Here is a 27,520-nt window from a genome sequence, read left to right on the forward strand (position 1 = left end):
CTTCTTCTTGCCCAGATCTACTCCATCCCCAACAATCCTCTATTTATTTAACTTCTTGAAACTTTGCACTTTTAAAGAGAGGTAAGGGCTTGACTCTGTGTACGCAAACTTGCAATAGGGCAGGTCTGGGTAGGTAATCAGGTCTGTTATCTCATCTCCATGCACTGCTGTTAACAAGGATGCTATCTCTGGAGACACAAATCCACAGTTTGAGAACTGAAACCAAGCAATACAGAAATGCTTAATGGGATCTTCTAGACTGAGCACTGAGTCCCATTGGGTAGAGTGGTTTTCTTTAATCTTTACTAATCTATAGAGAAGCTCCTGGGAACCCCACAAAATTAGGCCCCTAATATAGTGCATGGCCTGTTGTGACCTATTTATCAAACATTTTTAGAAAAGTTACATTAATATATTGTCTCAAACAGTATATAATTAGAAATTATAATCCTTATTCCATGATGATATCTTTGAGCTCTAACACAGATTACATTAAAACTATCTTTATATAGGTTTATTTTTTTAAAAGTATCTTAACAAAAACAAAAATCAACAAATACAATTAAATTAAAAATATATATTTAAAATTTTTTAAATCTGATTTTTTTTTGTTTTTAATTGTTGCTTATTATCCATCCTGCTTGATGAACTGGCTAGCAGAAGTTATAGTTCACCAGTTGTAGCTGTATATCAATAACACGGTCTTATCAGTGAACTGCCTGTACCCCAAAGGGTCCTGTGGCTTTATCCCATTCATGCTTATCCTAAATGTGTGTGTTTTAGCTTTTAAGTGTTATAGGTGCCTCTCTACTGCAAATGAGGATGATTAGCACATCTTCCTAAGAAAAGTTTTTTGAATTTTCATAATACTGGTCTGTTAGTCAAAATCTCTCTCAAAAGGTTATCTTTGGGTCCTTGGTTAGAGGTAGTGTGCATTTTAACAACATTTACAAGACTATATTTCCATCCTTTGTTATGAGGGAAGATATTTTCACTCTTGACATCCACAGTTCTAGCATGCTCGCAGAACTTTACCTAAACTAGAACACAGCTCCCAATCCTTGTATGGATCCATGGCCAATAAACTGACATAACAATCCCCTCTAATACAAACAATGCTGCCACACAGTTCTTGACTATTTGTGTTAACATCATACTCTTAGTCTAGGGCCACTTTACAATGTTCTTTATACATGACCAATAGAGGAAGGAAAACAGAAGCACCTTGTTAAACAGTGTGCTGCTCCCACAGATGAGCTACCTCCTACTGCAGAACAGTAAAGTAAAATCTTGCCTACTTAAGTAGCACAGAAGCTGACATATTGCCATTGTATCTGCAAGGATCTGTACTGAGTGCTTTTTTGAATACTGGAGGAAAAGTCTGGAAAGCCAGGTTTAGCAGTTGTCAAATCCAAGGTTTAAGGAAATTATTAGTTGTTTTCTAACTTTTGGAGACTGAGGCCCTCCTGCTTCCCTGTCATGACAGGCAGAAATGGTACTGGAAAAGACATCATTCCTTAGAAAATACCTCTGGGAAGGTCACATGTCTGAAGAGCCCCCTTAACAGAGGAGGTTTTCTTGATTTAAGAGAGAACGTATGTATATCTTCCCCCAGCTTCTGTGATACCAAATGTGCTAAAGGTTTGGCAGAATGCAGCTTGGTTGATGCTGGCTACCATTCACATCCCACATTATTCCTTCCTGTGGATTCACCCTCTGTAACAAAAGAGGTGGGAGGTTTCACAGCTAAATATGGCATCACTTAGTTAGCAGCACAGCTACTGATATGACACAAATTGGATAATTCTTTATCCAAGTAGGTTACAGCAGTGCATTTGGAAACTAAAAAGCTTTCCCTCTAGAAGATCTTAAGTAGGGATTACTCATGCTAAAGGAGTTTGAAATTTTACTCTGTTCCTGTTGTTTAAAACCATTTGCTACCAACTGAAATCAAGATTATCATGAACTACAAAGGTTTAGTTAGTTCAGTTTAGTTAACAGCAATTTTAGCACATCGGGTGCCTATAGAGGGAACTTTCATTCATTTTTAATTGAAGCTGTTTTTGCAAGGGGTGATGCATTTTTACCCACCCCCCCACAAATTCTCTATCTAATTAAGTCTGGCCCTTGTTAAGCCTCTTTCCCCCCCCCACCCGGTTAGGAAACCACCTTCATCAGTCAAGTCCTTGCTGAAAGTTGCTCTCAAAGGATATGGAGAGATGTTACATTTAAAGCACTTCAAATGCAGTTGCATTCTGAAGCACTTCAAAAGACAGAACACTTCAGCCATGAAGAAACATACAGCCCCTGTTGCAAAACCCCAGGTGAAGCACTTCAAATCGCTGCACCTGCATGCAATGGCATGCTCCAGCCAGGGAGTGCAACAGAGGGCTGATGAGTCCTGCAGGTTTGCTACCTCCTTCCATGGGGGAGCAGGGGGAGAGGGAATGGAACCAACTGTCAGTGGCACACTGAAGACCTGAAGCACAGCCAAGTGTCAGTAAGCATCTTCCTGTGCACTCAACCTCCATTCTCTCAGAGCACCAGCCCACTCGAACTAGGAAACCAAATGGCCCTATGCCACTGCTGTGCCTCCTGCCAGAGGTTGCAGCAACCTTGGGAGACCTAGGGATGTAGAGCAAAGGGTGAGGAAAAGTAAAGAACAATGCACTCAAGCATTCTCCTGCGTGTTCCACCTCTGTGCTCCTTCAGCAGGTCCTAAACTGGAAACAGAAAGGGGGTGGGGATAGGGAAATGGGGAACCTGGCATCCCAGTTCCAGTGGAGGGCTACTTTTTTTTGGCACTGGGACTGTCACACTGAAGGTACAGCTGACTTACTACATACTGGAGCATCTCATCTGTGCAACTCTAAAAGCTAGCAAACTAACAACTGCCTGACTGACTGCAATAGAATTCTGTTACCACTCTGGAAAAATTTCAGATGTGGACAAAGAACCACTTCATTTTTGTGAGAGAACACATGGGAGGGAAGTGAGAAGGGTAGATGTCAACCAGGAAAGCCTGCAGCTTGTCTTCTCTTCTAGCAGTTGCAATAAGGCATCCTTTATTATAGTCGAGATACCAGGTAATTTTCTTCCAAAAAGTTCTAAGGGCTGTTTCATGAGCCAAGTAAATACTGTATTTCAGTTCCACATAGATGTGTGTACTCTAAAGAAAAGAGATGTTGCTTAAACCCATCAAGAAACATCATGTAAATACAGTGAGCTTTAAGTGAAGATAAACGGCAGTATTGGAGATACTGTATACAATTTTACCAACGAAGCGGGGAGAATCCCAAGGATTTTAAATGACCTGGGTCTCCATTATAGATTTAATCCCACTTCACCTCTCATTCATACTCTTGTTTGCCCAAGATAAACATTTCCACTTAGAATCGAAACACAGATAGGTTGACTTCTTACTGGAGGTAAATATAATCAGTACCTTATCACTCTCAGCAGAAAAAGTTCTAATTTTATCAAAGTACTACACAGCTTGTAACATGAACAGAAGACTGGCTGGACAGCAGGTAGCAAATCCAACTATTCTGTGCGGTCAGTAGATCTGAAATTGCTAAGAGAGACAAATAAACCTCTTGTGATACTGAAAGTACTACAAATACGACAAATGTTCCATTTGGCCTATTCTTCTGAAAAACAGCTGTAGATTTCTCATTTAAAAAAAAAAAAAAAAGTAGATTGAAAGGGGACAAGACGCATTCCAAGTCAAAAGCCCCAACCCATGCACATGGAGAAGGGAGGGATTGAGTAAGCATGACCAATTGTAGCTTTCTGATCACAGATTCAAGCTCCTCTGAAGAGCTACAAAGGGTTAGAGATTTCCATTCTGGCTTTGGAGAATGGAACTCCCTTAATAGCCTCCACATCTAGTAGTGAAAGAACTTATTTTCATAAATTCTCATGAGACACCCTGAAGAGAGACATGGGCAAGGAACACAAAGTGGCTAAAAAGCAAATAGGGCAGTACAGAATGGAGTAAGTGTTGGATTCTGTCCAAGATTCAGTCTCTAGCAACAGACACCAGGCAAGCTAAGAATGGTTTCCAAACTAAGGTGAAACTGTTACGAAGTTTAAAACAAGGCAGAAATCTCAAACCTGAGGTTAATACAGAAGAGGATAGCATAGAAGCTCCCTTTAGCTCATGGTTTGTAGGGTTTGTGTCTGCTGGTCCTGGATAGGTCCTATTGTTGGTATTGCTTCCTTTGAAACTAATACGAAGGACAAGATGGGACAGTTTTGCCTGCTAACAAAATAGGATTTGCAAAACTTTTTCCTAGACAGCTCAGATGTCTCTATATACCTTTACCACCTTTCAATTGGTCTAGAACCTCCTGTTCTAAGAGTAAAGAATCCATCATAATCATATAGCAAGCTCTTGTTTCTGGGGGAACTTCAAATGTTTGTAAATGTTGCTATAAGTGGCACCTCAGAGCAATTTCAGATGCTACAGTTCTACACCAAGCATCAATGACTGTAAAAGATGCTCAATTAAAGCTTAGCTATTAACCTTCTGTAATAAGTGGCTTTAGCTAAGTTGTTTTTTTTAACTCTTCAGAAGTAACTGGGCTAAACACAGTGCTATTCTGCCCTACAGGTTATAATCTGCAACATTATTGTTTGACAGTTTGCTGTACTGAGGTCTGATGTGGCAGGGGAGAACATCTTTCTACCCAAAGGCTTCTTATCCAGTCTCTTTGAAGGCACAGAATGGATTTGTTCCCTCTAGTTCTTTGAACTGCAGCTGCCACTTACAAAGAGATGTCTGTAAGAATAGGAAACACTTAGGAAAGGGCAAATAACTCATCTGATTTCTTAGGACTGCTGAACCAGACACATTCAGCTGATGTAGCAAGGTGTCAAAAAGCCATTAAAAAAGTAATCCGATTTCCAGAAGCTAATCCCAGTTTATCAAAAAAATGGATATATCAATTTTCCCTACAAGTACTGAAGGGATGTTTAAGACAATAACCATTAAAAGTCTGAAAGGAAGAAGACAATATACACACCTTATTTGGAAAAATCTTAATATCCAAATCTATATATCAGTGATTATCAACCAGGGCACTCTGGGGTGCTGTCAGATCTTGGGAAGGATGCCATGAGGTATAAGGAGATAAGCAGATAAACTAAAAAGATAAGCACAGGCTCAGCCTTGTCCCCTGTCCCCACTGCAAGAAAGTAAGCACTATAGTCTATAAATTAGTTTTTCTAATTGGGTGCTGTTTAATTCACAAGAGTTATGGAGGGAGCATCAAGTCCAATGAGGAGTACCTTGAGTCCAAAGAGTTGGAGAACCAGGCCCCCCTAGTTCTTGATAGTGTATATAGGACAAATTAAATGAGGCTGTTTTTTCATTACAAAATAAGAGTGACTGATTAGATGGGACATTTTCCTTGAATCCCTTTTAGAAGAAGGCTCTCTTTTTCAAGGCTTTTTATTTCAGGGTAAAACAAGGAAAGTCCAGTACAACTAAAGTACCCATGGCAATTCCATTTCTGTGTACTGGCTATGCTAGGCAGAACTTGCCACTATAATATCTAGGTGAGGAAGATCTTGGTATCTGAACAGAAAACCTCAACAGCACTTTCTACACTCCCTGATCACTCCCTGGAAAGGAAAGGGTAATGACAGTAGTTATATGTAGAGTTTAGATTATGGTTTGTATGGGATGGTTTGGATAGGGATGATCCTGCCTCAGGCAGGAGGTTGGACTAGATGACCTCTGGAGGTCCCTTCCAGCCCTACTTCTCCATGACTCTATGAAATGAAATCTGTGATGCAGATGCCTTTCTTTGTTTAAAACAATAATCTTGAACAGGGGTAACAAATTCAACCTGGGTCCCAGGCCGGATCCAGACTGCAGAGGCTCCTCCCAGGCCAAATCCATGATGCCAGTAGCAGCTGTGGCAAGTTCTATATACCATTACCACTACATGGCAATGGCATGGGGGTGGTCGCATATGTCAGGTGGTGATGAAACAAGTGAGGGCTGTATCTGTCTAGCCTTCACTTGCCTCTCTGCCACTACTAGCCATGTCCAGTGGTGCCCAGGGACCTGAATTCTACAGCAGGTCATGCTCTACTAGCCATGCCCCCCCAGTAATTGTCAGTAACTGGCTGGACTATTGGTGGGCTGGATGGAACAGCTCCCCAGGTCACATGTTTGACACCCATAATCTTGGGTGGGTCTTGGATCCAGCCTATGTCTTCCTAGAGTTGGTATACATTTGCAAAAGTAGTAGAGACTGGCTTCCACATCCTTTAAAGAATTAAGCTCTTCATGAATTCAGGTGTGGAATAAATGACAACTTTCAAGTAGGAGGTCACTGTGTCAAAACAGCTTGAAGGTGTTCAGATAACTCAATACACTTCAGCTACTAGAGATTTTAGCTCTTCTCTAGGTTCCTGGAAGTTCTGCTCTATATAATATGCCAGGGGTTCCCAAACTGTGGTACACATACCCCTGGGGGTACACAAGACATCCCTGGGGGTATGCAGGAGAAATTGTGTAACAGCCGATTTAATTTTCATTATAAAAAACAATCGGCATTTAAGGGGATAAAATATAAAACGTATGCTAGTAGGGGTATGGAGGCAGCTGGTAAATCTGGAAGGGGGTATGCAATAAGAAAAAGTCTGGGAACCTCTGAAATATGTCATCCTGTCCTAACTGAAAGAATTGTATTTTGACAGAAATTCTTGATAATTTGAAGACTGCATCTGGAGATTCAAAAGATTAATCTCTTTTGACAAAGAAGTTATTTGAAGGTGTTGCTATTTGGATCTTCTGTGCAATGCTGGCACCCATCAGTGATCCTGGAATTGTGTGAGTGTAGAAATATTCAAACCACTTAGGACCTATACAGCATTGGTAAGCTTTCTTAGATAAAGTATGCTGGGATTTGCCAAATTACCTAAGCAAATTCTAACAACCTTTTGTTTATAGTCAGAGTGAACATACTAAGAATGAAAAATAGAATATACAGGTTTGTTTGGTTTTTGTTTTGGGGTTTGTTTGTTTGATTGGTTTTTGGGGAGGGAGGAGTTGTTTGTTTGTTTTTGCTTTGCCTCCACTGAGATAGAAGGGATGACTACCTCATTAAGTAAAATGATAGATTTTTGCTGAAATTGACTTTCCATTTTATGCAGGTGATCTTCATTGCTTTTATGCTCCTGCTGTAGTCTAAAGTTATTGTCTAAGATTGTAGACACCAATCAACTTAAGTAGACCTATGATGTTTTTAGGGGTGGGATATTAGAGGAAGCTTTCTTTGTTGGCCACAAGGAATCCACTAAAGGCAAGACTGCAGATTCTAAAAATAAAGGACTGGGATTGTCATAGAAACCATTCATCCCGATTTCCACCCCAACGAGATTTACAAAAGACTTGTTTTGAAGAGTGATCCCTGGACTTCCTATCAGACCAATCTGGCTCATAAGAATAAGTGAGGTGAAAAGGTAGAAGACACCTTCTGTTGTCTACAAAAGAATAAAAAGAAAATGAACACACTCCACAGGCAGGAAATACCCTTTCTGGTATCCTTGGAGATGCCTAAATCTCATCCATGACCTGAGCAGGAGACCTCACTGGTAACCTGGCAGTATTTATAAACAGCAGCAAGCAGAAATACTTCTATTGACAAACTAGGGAAACAATGATAACATGCCTGCATTACTACAAGATCACTCAGTGCCAAGAATGTCAACACAGGAAATATCTCTACCATAGGCATAGGTATTTGAACCACTGCCACAAAGCTACAGGTACTGAGCATGTGACTGCTGATCTGATATAGAAGAGTTGAGGGAAATACAACAAGTGGCTTCAGGAGGTTCCAAGGCTACTTTAATTAGGGATGTGAATGGTTACACGTTTAAACATTCAAATATTAATAGCAGGTAATACCTTGTCAGTTATCATTTAGTGCGGGGCTGGGAGCAGTCCCGCAGGGAATGGGGGGAAAGGGGAGGGAGAAGAAAAGTGGCAATGTGGTGCCTCTGAAGATGGCAGAGCAAACAGAAGGGAGGGGAGGAGTGAGAAGGAGTGGGGAAACAAAAGTGGGGGGGAAAAGGGACTAGTATGGGGGTGGGCAATTTTGGTTAGAGGGCTGCTTAATGAGTTTTGGTGAGCTGTCAAGGGCAGCAAGGTTAGCCCTGCCCCTTGGCAGGTGTCCCACCCCTGGTCGCCATCTTGAGACCAGAGGTCCTGCCCTCTAACGTTTGTTACCAAAAGTCCTAGGAGCAAGGGCAAGAAGTACTCCTTTTTTTTTTTCTTTTGGAGGGAGTGTGGAGGGGAGGGGGGGTTGCCATCTTGAAACCAGAAAAAAACAAATCATATACTAAAAGTCAAACATCTACTATAATGTATTTACATTTTATTTAAAAATATATTTTTTGTCCTGATTATGCATTTGTGTCATGTATCAACCACCTCTATAAGAGCTCAAAAAACAGTCTTACCCTTGTATATTTGGCGGGGGGGGGGGGGGGGAGTAGTATGTGGGCTGTGGTTGGGGGTGGGTGTGTGTATGGTGGCGTATGAGGTGTGTATGTGGGTGTGCGCACCCAGAGCAACAGCAAGCCCCTGGAGCATGCCAGCTATATTCACAGTTTATGCCAGCACCCACCTGGTGTGCAGAAAGCAGCCCCAGGCGGATGCCAGCATCAGCTGTGGATGCGGCAAGCAGGCTCGCAGTGGGGATCCCAGCATCCACCTGGGTTCACAGCTGACACCGCCACGTCAGCACTGGGCAAAAACACCCCCACCTGTCCAGCTCCATGCAGTGGCCAGAGGCAGAGCTAACAGCTGCTCACAGGTCGGATCCCATGAATTTGCAGCCGCCCACCCACTGGATGAATACAATTAGTTGGTGGGCCAGATCCCGGCTGTATTGTTCCCTCCCCTGGTTTAAGCAATAACATTAGGGGAGTTTAAATGGGTACTTAATTAATCAGTATTTGCATCCCTAACTTCAACTAATCTGTGTCAAGGTGTTAGATATTGTTGATTTGGTATACAAGCTATATTTTAACTGAGGGGTATCAATGGCATGATTAATTTTTTTGTCTTGTTTTACTAGAAAGGGACCTATGCTTCTCATGGCAACAGTGCTCTTTCCTAGCTCTTTCTGGCTGTAATCAGCACAGTATGTCTTTAGATTCTGATTCATCTTTCCATAAAAATCTTATCTGAAAAGAAAACTACCACAGAATCCCTGTGGGTAGACATTCCATACTTGAATAAAAAGAACATAGTATTAGGGTTGTACTGCTGACCCCCTGATCAGGAAATGCTTACGGATTTCAGAGAAGCTGCTAAAATGGGACAAGCAATAATAATGGAAGTGTCATGGAGCCCATGTTTGAAAAGGGCTCCAGAAGTGATCTGGGTACTACAGACCAGTGAGTCTCACTTCCATCCCTGGCAAGTTGGTAGAATCTATAATAAAGAATAAAATCAGCAGTCACGTGGACAAATATGATCTGCAAGGGAAGAGTCCTTTTTTTTGCAAAGGGAAATCCTGCCACACCAATCTGCTTGAGTTCTTTGAGGGTGTTAACAACAGGGATGTGAAAGATTAAATGATTAATCATTTCACCGATGAGTGCAGTGATAACCAGTTAGTTTACCAGCTATCATTTAGCTTGGGGCTAGCACAGTGTGGCAGGGAAACAGGGAAAGGAAGCTGTGCAGTGCCCCAGCAGGAACAGGAAGGCAGCAGGGTGGGCAAGCAAGAGGGAAGGAGGGAGGAGGAGAAGGGAACTAGTACCCATAGCCTAAAAGGAAAACAGGGAGCAGTCAGATGACTCATGAATTAAGCAATTAGCTGCTCATTCACAGGTGCTTCCTGCCTCCCAATCAGGGCTTCAAGTGGGCTGTGTTGTCTGGCTGGGCTTGCCACTGCCTTTTCCTGGGCCTCCCCCTGTCAAAGGGCCCAGGGAGTCAGGAGCTGTTCCCAGCAGCAGGTGTGTCCAAGGTGCTGTGCTACTGGTTAATCGTTTAACTGATATAATTAGAGGAAGTTAAATAAATATTTTTAAAACAATATTTACATCCTTAGTTAACAATCACGTGGACACAGGAGCCAGTTGACATCAAATATTTGGACTTCCAAAAGACCTCTGACAAAGTCTCTCACCAAAGCCTTTTTTAAAAACAGAGTTGCCATGGGATTGGAAGGAAGGCTCTTTCATGAATGGAGAGATGGTTAAAAGACTTCAGAAAGCAAAGGGTAGGCCTAAGTGGTCACTTTTCAGGATAAAGGGAGGTCAAAAGTAGAGACCTGCAGGTATCTGTGATAGGTCTAAACTCTGTTCAACATTTTCATCAATGATCTGGAAATGGGGGTGCACAGTGAAATCTCCAAGTTTGCAGATAAAAACAAATTCTAGCTAGTCAAATCCCAAGCTAACAGAGTAGATGCAGAAATCTCTCATCAAGCTAAGTGAGTAGGCAAAAAATGGCAGAGAAGTGTCAGTGCCAACAAGCACAAGATAAGCCATAAAGGGAAAAATAATATCAATTATTTACATATTATCTCATATACAGTGCTGGGTTCTGAACGACCTATTATGACTTAGGAAAGAGACCTTGGGAGTCACTGTTGATAGTTCACTAGAAGTGTCAGCAAAATGTGCAGCATCAACCAAAAAAGCCAATAAAAAAATGTCAGACAATCAAGAAGGGAATTAAAAACAAAATAGAGAGCATCATTGTGCCATTATACAAATACATAGTGCACCCACATTTTGAGTAGTATGTGCAGTTCTGCTATCCACATGTCCAAAAGGATGTAGTAGAATTGGAAAAGGTACAAAGAAGGGCAACCAAAATTGATAAGGGGTATGGAACAGTTCCTAGGACTAAAAAAAAATAGGACTCTTTAGTTTGGATAGAAGGCAGCTAAGGAAGAAGATGTGATAGAAATATAAAACACAAATGGTGTGGATCAAGTGAAAAGGGAACTCTTTACTCACCAAGTCCCAGAATACTAGAACTAGGGGACACCCAATGAAATTAGGAGACAGGTTCACAATTAACAAGAGAAAGATTTTTTTTATGCCATGGGTTGTTAACTTGTGGAATTAAATGCCACAGGAACGGGCAGAGGCAGATAGCATAGCCAGGTTCAAAAAGGGACTAGACAGATTCATGAATGACAGATCATGGATAATAGCTGTTGAACAGAATGGTCACAGATGTTTCCCCTGGTATTTCTAAACCAATAGTGATGGATGCCAGGGATCACAATTAATAGAAGTTAGATCTAGATATATCTGGTTTAATTCTCTCCTTCTAGAGCATCCACACCTGCCATTATCGGAGACTAGATACTGAGCTAGATGAACCATTGGTCTGGCCCACTATGGCACTTCTGTTTTGCCTTAATCAATTTTGCCCTGATATAGCCCCTTTGTAATACTACAATCTATACCTCAAAGTGAAACATAGATATTTGTGATTTTCCTTCCAGACACTAGAAGAAATGTTAATCATCATCTTATAATGAGCATCTAGTTTCTTTTCTCTGCTTCACAGGTGACTGTTTAAGCAGTAGTGATTTGGGGTTCAAGATCAGCCCATTTTGCACCATGGGATATACACCTAAGGAGTTTAACTATAGGTTCCATTTTCATTTTTCTCTGGTCCAAGCTGCAAGACCTGAGCATTAATGAGATGATTATTGCATACTGTGACCTGTTCCTTTAGTCTTTACTTTCAGTGGCTATGAAGGAAAGGCAAGGAAAGGCATAAAAGAGTCTACTTCTGAGATAAGAAGGAGACCACAGCCTTTCATTTAAGTCTTGCTTCCTTTTATAACACCTCTTACAGTTATTTGTATTATTAAAGGGAGCTTCCATGTGGACTGCTCAATCATTTCAGCAAAGATGCTACCTAAGAATAGAGTATCTCAGGGACTGCTCAACCATCTTGGTATTGACCTTGCCTCCACACTTGCTGAGTGGGTTTCACTACAGCCTACTATCTGTCATTTCTAAGGGGAAAGAAGTTTTGTCTTTTACATTCTTTTCAGAAAGTAAAAAAATATTTAGCTTAGCAGTTCTAAGGAGAAAATCTTCACACCCAAAAATCATGCAGTAAAAAATAAAAATCTTGTGAAAACTTTGCTACAAAAAGGTAAGCCTAGAGTCTCCTGTATATGTTCCTTGGAGTCAGAAGATCCTGGAGAGTTCTTAAGAGGCAGTCCTAATGCCAGGCTCAGAGCAAAGATTTTTGCCTTCCCCCAGTTGCCAGGGAGATTTGGAACACTGCTGAAGAAAATGACTATTAAGGCTTGGAGGGATCTTTTGTCTCAGAGGCTGTCACTGAAGCCTCTCAAGTTCAAAGAGCTTGAAAGCAGGCCTTCCTCACTTTGTTTTCTTGGACAAGAAATGAAAAATCAAGACATGTCTGGGATATGCCCTTGCTCTGGTACAATAAGCAACAAGAGTGCCCACCACTGGCAAGGATAGCCTCCTCAGAAAAGACAAAGTTTTAAAGCCTAGGGGCTGATTAAACCATAGCAGTCTGGGTCAAGATTGTGGGCATGTTCCCTAAATCCCATTTCTCCCTGTAGGCACAATGCAACCTCTAATAAGCATTACTAAGCAGCCCAACATGATGGAAGAGAGTGCACAGTAGTCAGACACTGCAAGGTTCCTTCTTGCTGCCATGCAATGAAAAGTAACTACTAACTAAGGACCTCTTGGGTACTTTATAACTTCAGGTAGGGGGCACAAGGACATTCAGGATACAGAAACAACTGCAATGAACACTCCAAGGCCAGGAGATCACCCCTGAATGTTAAACTGTCCTTAATTAATTTTGGTTAATGTTAATAACTCAAGTGCCAATTCAAACCAAAGTTCTGCAATTATTCAACTGCCCAATAATTTGCTAATAATGAAATTTCCATACTATCTTCTTTCAAAGGCCACTTGCAGCTGAAATGGGGAAGACATGACTGTTTATTTGCAACACAAAACAAGCAGGGTTGGTTTGTTTTTTTTTAAACCTGTCTAACTTTTTGTATCAAAGCAGCAGAAAGAGCAAACAATTCCTCCCTCTCCTTTTAAAGATTGTTTTTAAATATTGGTACTTAAACATATTTTTCAGAAGTGAAATAAAATTATACAACAAATTTAAGGCAACAATAAAGACATCAGCCATCAAGAGGCTGTTTCTTGAAAACAGAAAACTTGATAACCCAATATATAATATAAGATTATAGACATCTCTGGCATCTTATTTCCATCTACTGATTCATTCATTTTTCTGGATGAACTATGAGCTAACTAATTCTGATACTTCAACTCTTCTTCTTGAAGTCTACTTTTAGAAATTTTCTTAATTTTATATTTAAACTCTCTTGTTGACACATGTTTTTTTAGTAGCAAAACCAAAAAATGGTTCCATGAATGATTTGCTTTGCTAGTGAGACACTCTTTTCTGGTCTACTGTGCTATTTTCTACCTCATATTCAGGTCTTAGTGTCTTTTTTCTTCTACTACTTTTCAATCTACCACCAATACTACTACTATATTAGTTGTTTCTTCATTTTTTTTTCCATGACTGTCACTTGTTTATTTGATAGCTCCCTTCACTATACTTTCTCATGCTAGGTTCCTTCACCTTCAACATGCACTTAGACCAGCGTTTCCCAACCTTTTTCACCCTGCGGCACACTTGCATGGCCTCCCCCACCCCACTGCACATCAGCCAAGCAGTGGGCAGGGGGAGGAGGTAGCAAGCAGCCAAACGCCATGGAGCGGGGGAGGAAGAAGGAGGATCAGGTGGCAAGCGGCATCTGTATCACTGGCTGGAGCCACGACCCCCATCTGTCTGGAGGCCTGTACCAGCAGCAGGCGGGGGCGTGGCTCCAGCCCAAAATGCCACGGCACACCTGGACGTGCCTGACAACACACCAGTGTGCCACTGCACACCAGTTGGAAAACAATGACTTAGATCATGGGTGGGCAAAATACGGCCCACCAGCTTGGATTCGGCCCATGGACAGGCACCCACCATTAATTGCCATGGAGCTGGCGGAAGTGCAGAGCCAATGGGAACATGGGGCCAGAGCCGCCAGGAGCAGAGAGGCAGCTGGAGCCAGGAGTATGGGACTGGAGCTGGCAGGAGCATGGGGCTGGGACCAGGGCCAGTAGAAGTGCAGGGCCTCATCTGGCAGAAGCTCAAGGTCAGAGCAGGCAGAAGTGTGGAGTTGGAGGGAGTGCAGGGCCAGGGCTGAGGCCAGTGGGAGTGCAGGGCCGGTGCAGGCGGGAGCAGGAGGAGGTGGGCTGCCTTGGGTGGGAGTGGGTGGGGCTTGGCCCCACGCAGAGCACCAGGGAGCAGCTGCAGGCCAGGAGGGAAGAAGAACAGATGAACTGCACCGCCCGAGCAAGCTCTGTTGTATGTGCCTCCTGTCCCTCTCTCCCACTCCGCACAAACCCCCAGGCCAGCTGCCAGGACCTAGCACTGACAACCCTGCACACTCCCCCACCCCCAGCCACACACACTGCACACTCCCCACCCTCAACCACACACACCACTCCTCCACATATACCCTCCTATCCCTCCACACACAATATACAAGAATAAGACTTTATTGTAAACTATTATATGGTCTTGGGTAGGTGGGCTTTCTTATGTCATGAACATGTGACAGGGTGGGGCTTCCAGTTCCAAGATGGCAAACTCCCCCCGCACAAAATAAGTACTTCAGGGGCAAGGGGAGGGACTTCTGGTGGCAAAGGTTAAAGGTTAGGGGTGGGCCTTCTGGTCCCAAGATGGTAACTAGGGGCAGGGCACAGCAGTTTGACAAAGGGTGTACCCTTTGCAGCCCTCAAGAGGTCACCAAAATTCATCAAGTTGCCCTCCAGCCTGCCTCCCTCCCCTGCAACTCAGACCCTCTCAATATCAGAAAAGACTTAAAAAATATTAAAAAGTGATCACAGGTGAAGTGTGAAATTAACTTTCACAACAGAAATGAAAGAAAATTTAGTTTTGCCAACATTCTACAAGTGGAGTATAAGTCATGCTTAAGAAGTTAGTCTATCCAAAACTCTTACTGCTGGTAATTTGTTAATGGGGAATGGATCTTTAAAAATGCATACCTATTACTTAGCGCTGTTTTGCATACATGTGAAAATTTTCCTTCTAGCTATTAAGATCCCTACCTGTTGCTTCTGGAGACTATATATTAGCAATTTTTTAAAAAGTAATTAACCAGTCATGATTTAAATACATGAGATGGATTGCTCTGAAACCCTAAAAACATCTCTTCCTTATCTAAAAAATAAAAGTGTCAAAAAAAAAAAAAAAGATAAAAGGTGTCACCCTGAATAATAATTTTGAATAAATTCTTTGCCTATTCTATTAATATTATCTGTAGAAGATGCAGAGCAAGTCAGTTTGTACAGACTCTGGATCATACAGGTACATCCCATTGATTTAAAAGTAGATTACTTACACTAGAATACTCTAAGAGATTTCAGAGACCAAAACAGTGGCAGATGTTCATATAGTGTAGTGATTCCTTAAACAAGGTCCTATGGCACTCTGGGGTGCTGCCAGATCCTTTGAACAGCACCACAAGATGTGAGGAGATAAGTACATAAATAGAGGCTTAGACTTGTCCCTGCCTGGCCAATCCCGCACCTCCACTGTCTGATCCCTTTGGAAAGCAAGCAAGTACAGTATTATAGGAGTTAGCTTTTAAATTGGGTGCCACTTAATTCACAAAAGTTATGGAAGGGTGTCTCGAGACCAATAAGGTTGAAAACCGCTGATACAGCATAGCTCAGGGGTGGGAAATTACTTGGGCCCCAAGGACCACCTAGGGAGTTTTGGTGAGCTGTTGTGGGCTGGGTCAACACCCCCTTGCCCCAAAACAGCTCACTAAAATTTGCTAAGTGACCCTGCCCTGGGGCCTGGCCCTGCACTGTTACCAACCGACGATCCCAGGGTCTCCATGAAGACCATCCCAGGACCCATGTGGGCAAGATGCGCTAAGCTAGGTGGATTGGATGGGGCCATGGAGAGCAGCATCCAGGAGTGGGACAGGCAGGCAGGGCCAGGATCACAGAGCAGTGACAGTGCAGGGCCAGGGCAGAGCCATGATCTACTGCCTGCATATCCTTGTGATGGGCACTGGTTCCACAGGCAGGGGTGTGCCAAGACTGGATCATGGTTCTACCCCAGGCCCTGGTCCCACACCATTACTGCCCTGCAATCCCAGTCCCAGCCCAGCCCTGGTCCCATCTACCAATCTCACACCCAGACACCACTCCCCTCCCATCTGTGGCCCCATCTCATTCAACCAGTCAACTGTACACTGCCTACACAGGTCCTCAGCCAGTCTCTATGGAGACTCTGACCGCCTGCTCCATTGGGCAACCCCAGTGGTGGGTGCAGAAACACAGGGGCCAAGGTACTCAGGCAGTGGAGTCCAGAAGCCACACTGCCCTGCCCCACTGCATGCCCAGGGGTGGTAGGACCAGCCGCACATGCCACAGCTCAGGCTGCCTCCCGCACCTGGGTCACAGGGGGGACCAAGGGACCAGTCACAGGCCAGATAGATGCGGCCCATGGGCCATATTTTTCCCAAAACAGTATAGATACACTAAATACTGTATTTGCTCACATACAACATGCCTTGGAGTAAGATACATACTTTACTTAAGAATGGCAGAATGAAGAAAAGATCTTTCCTTGTAGTAAGTAACTGAGTAGTAGCAGCTAGGTATTTGAGCACGTTCACTGTTCAGCTCCTATCAACCACAGGTAGACTTTACTTTCACTTTCGCCCAGCTGAAGCTTAAGTGGCAGACACTACTGTCACTATATTTCCTTGCATATAATGCACAAGCTTCTCACAGCTGTTTTTTTTCTTTTGGGGTAGGGAAGAAGGGGAGTGTGTATAATATGGTAGATTCAGTTTCTTTTAGAGAAGTTTCCTTTCCACTGAAGCCAACTTTAACTAGAACCTTTCCAAGAAAAAAAAAAAAAAAACAACAACTTTAGCGCATAGAACTATTATCATTCTCAAGCGAATGCTAGAAGAACTCAAAGTGTTTGCATTTGTTTCTGCATTCAGCTTGCCCAAAATCTAAGCTTGTCATATGTTAGTCAATTTTAAAATATGCTGCATTTATTATATCAGAGCAAATAAAGTTTTAAGCAGAAAAATATTACACAATTCTAAACAACGTTTACAAATCTAAACAATTCTATAGGTAAAAATTATCATGAACAAATATTATTAAACTTATAGTAATAGTCTATAACAGTGATTCTCAACCTTTTTAGACACAAGGCACCCCACAAGATTTGAGACATCCCTTGGTAGATTTGAGGCATCCCTCAGCAAATTCCAGCTATTAGTTTTCTTTTCTTGACTACAGAAAAATAGAGCAACTGTTCTATTGCAAAGAACTCCAGAAGATGATAACAGGTCAGAATGTGTTTTTCACAAGGGAATCTATAGTGTTAACTCTACATTTTATCTTGTGAATCATGTTTGCACACCTAATAGTGCTGAAGTTGTGCAGCACTCCACAACACCCCTGAAAGGATCTCTAAGCACTGTAGGGTGCCATAACACCCTGGTTAAGAATCACTGGTCTAAAGCTTTTGCAACAGTATAAAGTCAAATAGGAACTGTAAGGATCAGTAATACTACCCTGTGCCAAAAATATCAAAGAAGTTCAACTCCATATTTTACTTACCATTTTCACTATGTCAGCATATGCTGATTCAACAAGCACTCCACGATTTGTTGAAACATATTCAACCAGTTCATTCAGTGTTGCTCTCTTAATTTCTTTGCTCTTCAAGTCTGAAACAGAGTCTATGAAATCAAACAGTATGCAACACTGCTGCAACTTCTGACAAAAAAGTTCTTGCTGCTCATTTGAGGTGGCATCTGTAAGCAGAGAAAAACAAACAAACATGTTTTTAGAAGAAATGAAGCATGAATGTTTACATCTCTAATTATTAGCTGTAACCCACACAACATACCTGCCTGCATTTTTAATACAGAATACAAGTCAGATGGCAAGCAAAATACACATTCAGTGCTGTTACAACTGTAAACATAATTAAATGTTCCACTAATATGCAGTGAAAACCTCAGTTACATCTTATCCACAGTGTTCAAGGAATTTTAAAGAGTGATATGGTAACATAAATAGGGAACATAGGAAAAATTACACTTTATATATACATACATCCCCACCACATATAAAATCTACGGCACTAATCATTCAATTAATATATTTGTTGTACTATATCCACCAATTTTATTACGGCAGTGTCAAAGATACAGCTGCAGGGCTCCTGCAGGGGCTGGGATTTGGTGGTAGGCCCACAACCAACTTCTCAACTATGAAGACTCATTGGGGCTGCATGTCTGCCCAAAAGGGACGAAAGGGGCGGATGGGGCGGGGAGAGAGGGAGCAACAACTGTAGTAATTCCCTGTCACCACTTGCCCCACAAGAAGTGGGTCTAGTTCCAGCCCACAAGAGCCTCTATGATCCTAATATGACTTGGGGAGCTACATTACTGACACACCTGCTTTATTATATCTGTAGCAGGACACTAAGGTGCCTGCTACTGAGAGAGCCTGGAGGGCTCCTCAGGTGCTGGTTGCCAGGGCAACGGGAGGCAGCAAACGACCCACACCTGCCAGTGGTCAGCTGGCTATAAGGGTTAAGGCCTGGCCCTTAGGAAAAGGGGGGAGTTGAGGCAGTTCTCTACTAGTATCCAGAGAGAGAAGCTCCTGGAGCAATGATGTGAGGAGAAGCCTGACTGCAGGTACTGCTAGCAGAGTAAAGGGTAACAGCTCCAAGATGTCTGAGCAATGTTGTTACAGCCAGGTGGCTTATGTTTAAGTTGTAGCCAGGAGGCTTGAGTTTCTGTATCGTTTGGTTGTTTAACACTGGTGGTTTGGGTGAGGCTATAAGGGGATGGAGGAGGCCTCAAGGGACTCATGGTAGAGTGAGGACCCCAGCCCCAGTGAGGGCATGGAGTTCGGGGGTACAGACCCCAGCTCCAAAGCAGAGCCCGGTGAGAGGGCAGCCCTGCAGAGGGAAGAGCCCAGTGAGAGGGGCAGCATTATGGAGAAGCCCCAGTGAGAAAGGCCGCAGTACAGAGAAGGCCCGCAAAGCTTAGATACGCAGGACACCTGGAGCAGGAGAACTGTGGCCAAGTGGAGGAGAGGTAGCCTCCCTATGAAAACACATCATCAAAGTCGTGGCGGGTGAGAATAGGAGGGTGCAAGTCCGAAGCTTGGCACAGTAGCGGAGGCGGCAAGGGGCATGGTGACCCTGCCGTCCCTCCTGTTACAATATTGCTTATTTAAAAACTGCAAAATATGCAGGGCTGGAATTCTATCTTTAGCTTCCTCCTCATTTATAAAGCATTTAACTCTTGATATTAAAAAAATAATAAAAAAATAAATAAATAATGAAAATACCATGGAAGAACTTGCCCCAATATCACAAAGAAAATATTTGTATCCTGTTTTCATATCTTAGACTAGATAATCTAATGAATTAATATCCTTAAGTCTTCAAAGTTTCCAGATATTTTGTTCAGTTAAAGCCACACATTGTCTTGTAATTTTCATTCAAAAAAGAAAGGGGGGGAGGGGGAGGAATTGGATCTTGTCAACTCTGTCAGCTTGCTATTGAGCAAAACATTCCTCCAGTAGTATTATATTTTTCTTGATAGCATAGTGATTAATAGTAAGATAACAATTAATAAACCTATTAATTTTATTGCAAAATATTTGCTCAAAATATAACCCTGTAACTTTGGCATATAGCCACGAGGAGAAAGATTAATCAGTTATGGCTCTAACTTAAACTATATTCAACAGGGGAAAAACAAAACAGAATAGAACCAAAGAAATAAGATTTCCCCTTATCTCATCAATTATTTTTTACATCCCAGGAACATTATAATGGCAAACCCTTTAAAATAATCAGTTAGCTGGGATCTCATCTACAGAAATTTTTACTCTCAGTTCTCTCTGGGAGTACAGGCAACTTTCCCCCATTGAGAAGCTTTAGAAATTACTACAGCTACCCTGAATTACTCTGATTATCTAGTCATTTTGCTTGAACCAAGAACAGTAGAACCATGACGCTTCACAGAGTTATAAGAGCCTATGAACTAGCATGGGAGATATACAGCTGCAGCAAACAGCTGTGCAAAACCACCGAGGTGCTATAGCTGATGGCTGAAACATCTGTTGCAATGGCACAGCTTCTCCAATCAAATGCACAAGAGGACTGACAGAAGGAACATCAGATGAGTGAAATGTGGCCAAAATCAAAACCACAACATTTAGCTGTTCCTTTGCCTGAAATCCCACTGTGAATTAAGAACCCAATATGAATATCATTTCTGGATCTCGGTTGTGAGGCATTTTGCTGCAGTCTTATATGCTTTGGCTGTCTGTAGCTAGGCTACTTGAAGAAACTTGCTCCAAGTCTATTGTAACCTCTGATATCACGAAGGCTCTATAAAATTTCAATAGTCCCATTTTGAACAATAGGAATTAAGCATTCTGAAATAAATAATAAAAATATTACCTCTTCCCCAAAGATAGTGTTGGTGGGCAACTCACTTTTGAAGAGAAAGTATGAACATCCCAATAATATAAAAACTACAAACAGAATGAACATAACAAAATTCTCTTGTCCTTTATTGAATTCATTTTTTTTTTTTCTTTTCCTCACTGTAAAAAGTCATCCCAAGAAGTGTTTTATAATCCATGAGAAAACACTGAATTAGGATTCCTTTCTACTAGGTAAGCCTGTGTGTGCATTTTCCATCAAATCCCTCTATGGCCATAGGAGCTCTCCTTAAGATTAGTTCCAGACTCAACTATATATAAGGCTCCTAAACATCCTCAGAAGTGGTCCTCTGCTGACAGTACTTCTACAGAGCAAAAAATCAAAAAACCTGAGCAGTGCTTTTGCAGTTTGTAGCTTGTTCTACCCAGAACCCACTGCAGTTTTCTCACTGTGAATTCTTGGAGTTTACCCCTTGCAATTGGTATGCAAAAAAAATACTAGTAAACATCTTTTCAGCCCAGCTCATCACTTCCATCCCCAACCCCAAGACCAAGAGAAGGGGCTGAAAAGGCAGGTGGGCTCCAGGCAATAGCATGCAAATCCAGAGGAACTGCCTTGATAGCAGGAGCTGCACTTGCCCTCTCAGGCACAGACCAGGGTTGAGGAGGCAACAGACAGTAGAAAGAGTAGTACACAGGGGCTGTCCCCTGGCACCATCTAGGATTTTAGCATCTCAGCAACTATCAACTAGGATGCTGTTAAAATCAAGAGATTCTGGAGGGGGCCGTAAGGCTAAAAAGGTTGAGACCTGCTGATCTAGTAAATAAATAAAAGCATCTAATTCATCCTTTTTAATATAAATGTACAATGAAGAATGAGATCAAGACTACATAATCCCTTAAATATATACACATCTTTCTGGTTAGCAAAAATATTAAATTAATTGTGAAAGCTAGATTTAGTTAAAAGTCAACACATTCTATTGTTTTCCAACCCACAAACATTAGTCTTGTTTTAGGAAAATAAAAGTGAGAATTAAAAAAAAGATTAAAATCTATCTTTTGTGTGTCAACCTTCTTTTGAAATACTGGGAGAAAACTATTATTTGGAAAATCATTGTCCAACTACAAATATCAAACTACAGAACTATAATTTGGAGACTCTAATGCCAAACAGCTGTACTTCGAATTATCACATGTCCACTGAGCCACACATTCTACATTGTTTCTGCAGTGGTTTCTTTCCCTCTTTTAAAGCTCCTTATTGAGTTCTTGATCCTTTGATCAGGCAATTTCTTGTATTTTGAGAGAGCTCTAAATACTATTATCTAGTAACAAATTACTACAAAATGCAATCTCTGGCTACTGAGTTTTCAACTGCTTCAGAAGGGAAGAGGGAGTTGCTGCTAGGAAGTACATTCAGACATTATAGTGTAACTGTCAGCATGTAATTGAAGTCATACAAACTAAACTAAACAGCTCTACATTTAACTCTGAAACTAGTTAAAATGAGTGAGCAATTATTTGGGGTGGAGGGCCACTAGAGTTTTTGGTGAGCTGTCAAGGGCCACATAGGTAGCCCCGCCCCTTGACAGCTCCCCTGCTTCCTGGTTGCCATCTTGGGACCAGAAGTCCCACCCCCAATCCCTGAATTTTGCCACCAAAAGTCCCTCCCCTTCCCCCAGAAATATGCCTTTTGGGAGGAAGGGGTGCCAATCTGAACCAGAAAAAAAAATCATACCCCAAAAGTCAAACAACCTACTAGGAGAGCGGTTCCCAATCTGTGGCAGACAACATGTCAGTAGTACACGTTAACAGATTTGTTATAATGACTGTATATGACAAAAATTTGCTGGTGGTACTTAAAGTTGTACTGTTTTAAATTGGTGGTGTGCAATCTGTCAGAATTTGGGAACTGCTATACTAGAATATATTTTAATTTTATTACAAAATTTTTTGTCATGTTTTGTGTTTGTGTAGTGTATATACAGATGATTTCATAACTCAAAATTAAATTCTTAGTCATACATACTGTGCGTGTATGCAGGGGGGCAAATAGGGTATGTTAGGGGTTTGTATATGTGTGGGGGCAGGGTGTGGGTGTGTGGGGTTTTGCAGGGTATGAGGACCGCCCCCAGTCCTCCCATAGTACAACAGGTGGGGGCACTCAGGGTGCTGGTGCCCAGCAGGGCACAGGTCTGGGCAGAGCTGCACATGGAAGCTAGGGGAGAGCCTGCATCGCTGGTGCTCCCTGCAATTGCTGGGCATGGGAGGTAAGCCCCAGGTGCTGGAGCTGGCTGCCTTCCCTGCCCCTCCAGAGGAAGGCATCTGGGGCTTTCCTCCTGTGTCGCGCAGCCCCAGTAGGGAAGGCAGCCAGCTCCAGCACTTGGGGCTTCCCTCCTGTGCCCAGCGAGTGCAGAGAGCACCGGTGATAGCCTCCGCCATGCAGTCTAAGCCCCTCACTGCAATGTGCGGTGCTGGTTGGAGCCATGCCCTGCCAGGCACCAGTGCCCTGAGCACCTCTGCCTGCTGCTGCTGTCACCACCTGCCAGGGCTACACACCATGGAGGGAGTGTGTGTGTGTGTTGGGGGGGAGATGGTCCCCACACCCTCCCTCACACCCACACCCTGGCCCAGCCAAGCTCCACACTGCTGCCACTCTCTGGGCACAGGGTCCACACTGCAGCCAGCCCCAGCCACATTCCATGCTCCCACCCAGCTGCAGCCTTGCCCCTGCCCCCACTGCTTCCCTACCTGCTGCCCAGAGCAACCTGGACGCAGGGGAAGCAGAGTAAATCCCTGGGGGCTGCAGCACTGGCAGCAGCAACCCCACATAGGAGCTGCTGCTGGCTGGGCTGGGCCCTTCCACCCATAAGGGTGGGAGCAAGGTGCAATACAGTATGTTGGGGAGGGAGGGGGTGTACACATGGGCACCTCGCTCCCACCCTCATGGATAGAAGGGCTGTGCGGGACACAATCTGTTGATGGGCGCTGCAGGCAAGGTGAAGTACCTGGCAGTTGTATCTTGTCCACTCCTGGGTTAAAAAGCTGCAATGGTTTGCTGTACTGGTATTGCTACAGGAACACGCAGCTGTAACAGATACATCATACCTTATCACCAGAGATCTGGGTTTTCCATTTCCCACTGGAAAAATAGAGAAAAACGCGGATTTTTCCCTTTACCTGAGGAAACCGTGGATTTCTCATCTGGCGACCCATGCCCCCCAGACCTGTGCATGGAGTGGGGGCAGAGTGGGCTGCCCACTGTGGGCTTGGGGTCCCACCCTGCTGCCCTTCCCCAGGGCCTCTGCAGCCCAGCAGATGCAATGTGGTGCTGCAGGGAACAGCAGGGCTGTGCAGGAATATACTTGCCACCCTGAGCTTTGCACTGCCCTGGCAAGGCGTCTCCTGCCTGTGCAACAGCAGCAAGGGACACAACACCACACTGCCACCCCCCGCTGCTGCTGTGCATGCAGGGGACACAATCGCCAGGGCAGCGTGGAGCTTGCAGTGGTAAGGATATCCCCACATGGCCCCACTGTGCCTTGCAGCACTGGGTCGCACCCACCAAGTGGGGAGGGCAGCAGGTCAGGAGCCTGAGCTCTCAGGGGGCAGCCCGCAAACCCCCCCCCAAGAGAAAATTCATTATTTCTAGAAATAAAATTATAAACCAATTTTTAGTAATGCACAAGCCATTTCTAAATTCATCTGAAAGCAGAGTGTAAAGTTTATTTTAATTGAGTCCTACAACTTAATTTAAGTAAACCATTTATTTTTAGTTCTAGAATAAACAATGCTTTGGCCTTGTGATTTAAATGATCTCTCACATATCCTAGCAGATTATTTGTTAGAATGTCTATATACAATGTGTATACATAGTTTACCAGACATGTACCAGTTAGATGGAAACTCCTAAGATTTAGGGGAGAAGATGAGAATTCAGCAAGATCTAGGCACCATGTCCTAGAGTGAAAGCTAGAACAGGTTGTAAGAAAAGGGAAGGTACCCTGCTTGCAAGTTCAACCTTACTATCATGCTTGTATATGGTAAAACTGAACAGTAAATCTAGTCTGGTCTTCCAAACAGTGAATGTTTTGATCTCTCTCCAGTTCCTTTTATAATTTCTCAATGCTTCACTATACCTATTTATACCCCCCCCCTTTACTCTCCTAAGCAAGGAGCACTCAAGTCCCACCCAGGCTGCAGGCCACATCTGGCCAGCAGGGCTCTCTATACAGTAGAGATCCAAATGCAAGGGGGGGTGGCACATATGTGGCAGGTCCCAAGGCCCAATTCTATCATGTAGGACAGGAAGAGGGTGGTACTGGGGCCCCCAAGGTTGAATGGACTGGGGCAAGCAGGGGGCAGTGCCAAGCCCCAGGCACAAAGGGGTTAATGTGGCTCATGGACTGGCCCCGCCACTTACCTGGCCCCCAGGACCAAAAGCTGGAGTGCCATTGTCCTATACCATAGAGTGCTCCCTCCCATACATGCACAATAAAAAGGATTAGATGCATGCTCTAGAAAGAAGAAAGTAATTTACACTTTTGAAAACCCCACCCTAAAACCCTCATGGTTTAAAACTGTCAGATATTGTAGCTGCAGACTTTTCAAAGACAAGGTTCAGAGATGTGGTTGATTAAAAAGTACACTTCCTTTCAGCCTCTTAAGAAATAGCAATTCATCTCTGCTTCTAGAAAAAAATATAAGTATTGTTGTAGTGTCTCCGAATTGCATTAGTGTTGCAGAATTTGATTTTCATACACATTTATGTCAACAGAAACTACCTAAAATATAATACTATTCAACTGGATGATTCAATCCAGCAAGTGGAAGGGGAGGGAGGAGTTGTGGATACTTCTCTCTCTCAGCCTTGGGTTTGTTCTAACTTTAACATTATTTTTGTAACTTTACAAGCTGTATACAAATGTTGATATATCCAGTCCTTCAGCCAAAAAGTCATCACTTCCAACATTAGCCAGTTTTAAAAACAGCAAACACTGCTTCAACTTTGCCATCAAACCCATGCTGAGTTTATAACTAAAAATGCTTCTACCATATCTCAGTTTGTCAGTTCTCCCAGAAAGCTCAAGGATCCAAACAATCTGTTACTCTATTTCCTTCCTGCTACCTGAGAATTAAGACCCTATTATTATTCTGGAGATTGAACTCAATGACCAGGGAGGCCCCTTCAAGTCCTATGTCCCCAGCTGCTCACAAGAAGTGACCCTTCCCTCAGTGAGGCTTTTTTGAAAGTTAAATAGTCATCTTTTACAGAACAATTTATATTACTTTGGCCATGCCAATTCTGCAATTTATTAAACTATCTTCTACTGGCATATTTTTACAGAATTTTTGTCTAAATAGAATTAACAGAAGTACAGTGTGACACTAAGGACTTGAATGGTTATACCCAGTTAAAGTAATGAACAGCAGATGTCATATAGCTTATGCTTATTTTTACATTTAACTAGGATCTTCTAGTATTCTACACCAGGTTGCAATGAGTAAATATTGTATCATAGCAACAAAGCAATGCCACATCAATGGACTGCACCCTCAGTATGTCAAAAAGCCTAATTTAAGAAGCTAGCATGGGAATACAAGTAGTGTTTTTTTTCCCATGGCACTGCTCCTAAAAAATAGTAGACTTTAAAAATGGAAGTCTAAAATCTATATTCCCTTGCAATTTTAAAATATATTCTCTAACCTATAAGGGTCAAGTGAGGAGGTAGAATATTACAGGCAATCCATTTGATCTATGTGAAATTTAGTTTGCAGCCACAGATTTACAAGTTAAATAGCAATATTGAAAGCAAACAAAACCACCTCAGCAATTTCAGTAGTTAACCTGGTAAGACTACTGGTCAAAATGTACAAAAGAGTAAAGCTAAAAAGCTAAGTTTTGAAAGTAAAAAATAATCAGACTTGTATTTACCTTCCCCTAAAATATTTCAATAAAGTTTTCATTATTAAAACACCGTAACTCAGGCACTGCAGTAACCAAACAACTGATAGATTGAGATAATTAGGAGCTATCCTCCTCCTATTGCTACACCATTTTATCCCACCCACCTGATTATAGATCTAACCTCCCTGCAGTTGCACATTCTCGTATCCCATTAAATTTTTTCAATGTTGTCAACAAACTATTTCAATGGTTCAATCTGTAACATCAAAACTAGTGGGAAAATTTTACTTTACAGTGCACTTGCATATATTCTATACATCCAATGGGGAATATCAGTAAAACCTTCCAGCTGGTAGAAAATATTTTAAGGCGCAACCACTATGAAAAAGATGGTTATTTGAAACTAGTGCTAGACCAGATAGCGCTTAAATGGCAAGACAGGTCCTTTAAGCAGAAAAAATATTTCACTTGGCGTAAGAGTACATATCCCATGTGTGCTTTGAGAGGCGACCCTGATAATCACCAAATGGAATATCAGAGGTCACTTGTCAGACAGCAGGTTTGACTGTGTCTGGGTCTTGTCTGTACTTAATTTTTTCACCTTTTAACTTTACTAGCATAATTAAAACAGCAGCTATCTTAGTATAGACAGTCTGTTACATCAGTATAAAAGTACTCATTCTGACATATTTTACACCAATTTGGTGGGGGTGGATGGTGGTGAACACCTTTAACAGCATAGCGATCGATAAAAATGCCACATTTTTTTTTCCAACATCACTATTGTGGTAGGGTAAATACAGACCAAACCTAACATGATTCCCAACTGCAGACATCAAGGTTTACTTCCAGAACCTCAGGTACCTGATGCATTTGTTAAGCACCTGAAGGATAGCTTACTTCATATTCTTTGAGTTTTACTAAGGGCCACAAAACCTGACCTTTCTTCAAATATCAGGAGGCAATCAACCAACTCAGCTTCCATATTATCCAACAATGAAACAT

The 27,520-nt window shown here is 42.5% G+C and overlaps 1 protein-coding gene across 2 annotated transcripts in view; it reads right to left on the minus strand.

Moving 5' to 3' along the window:
* PPP2R5A (protein phosphatase 2 regulatory subunit B'alpha) overlaps positions 1-27,520 on the minus strand; it is a 91,036-nt gene that overhangs the window by 32,102 nt on the left and 31,414 nt on the right. For both annotated transcript variants that reach the window (XM_019483198.2, XM_059718011.1), the window contains exon 2: positions 17,749-17,945. In XM_019483198.2, the coding sequence (XP_019338743.1) occupies positions 17,749-17,945 (197 nt within the window). The remainder of the gene's footprint in view (positions 1-17,748; positions 17,946-27,520) is intronic.

The sequence above is a fragment of the Alligator mississippiensis genome, chromosome 1 (assembly GCF_030867095.1).
Source record: "Alligator mississippiensis isolate rAllMis1 chromosome 1, rAllMis1, whole genome shotgun sequence".
In the NCBI taxonomy this organism is placed as follows: Eukaryota; Metazoa; Chordata; order Crocodylia; family Alligatoridae; genus Alligator; species Alligator mississippiensis.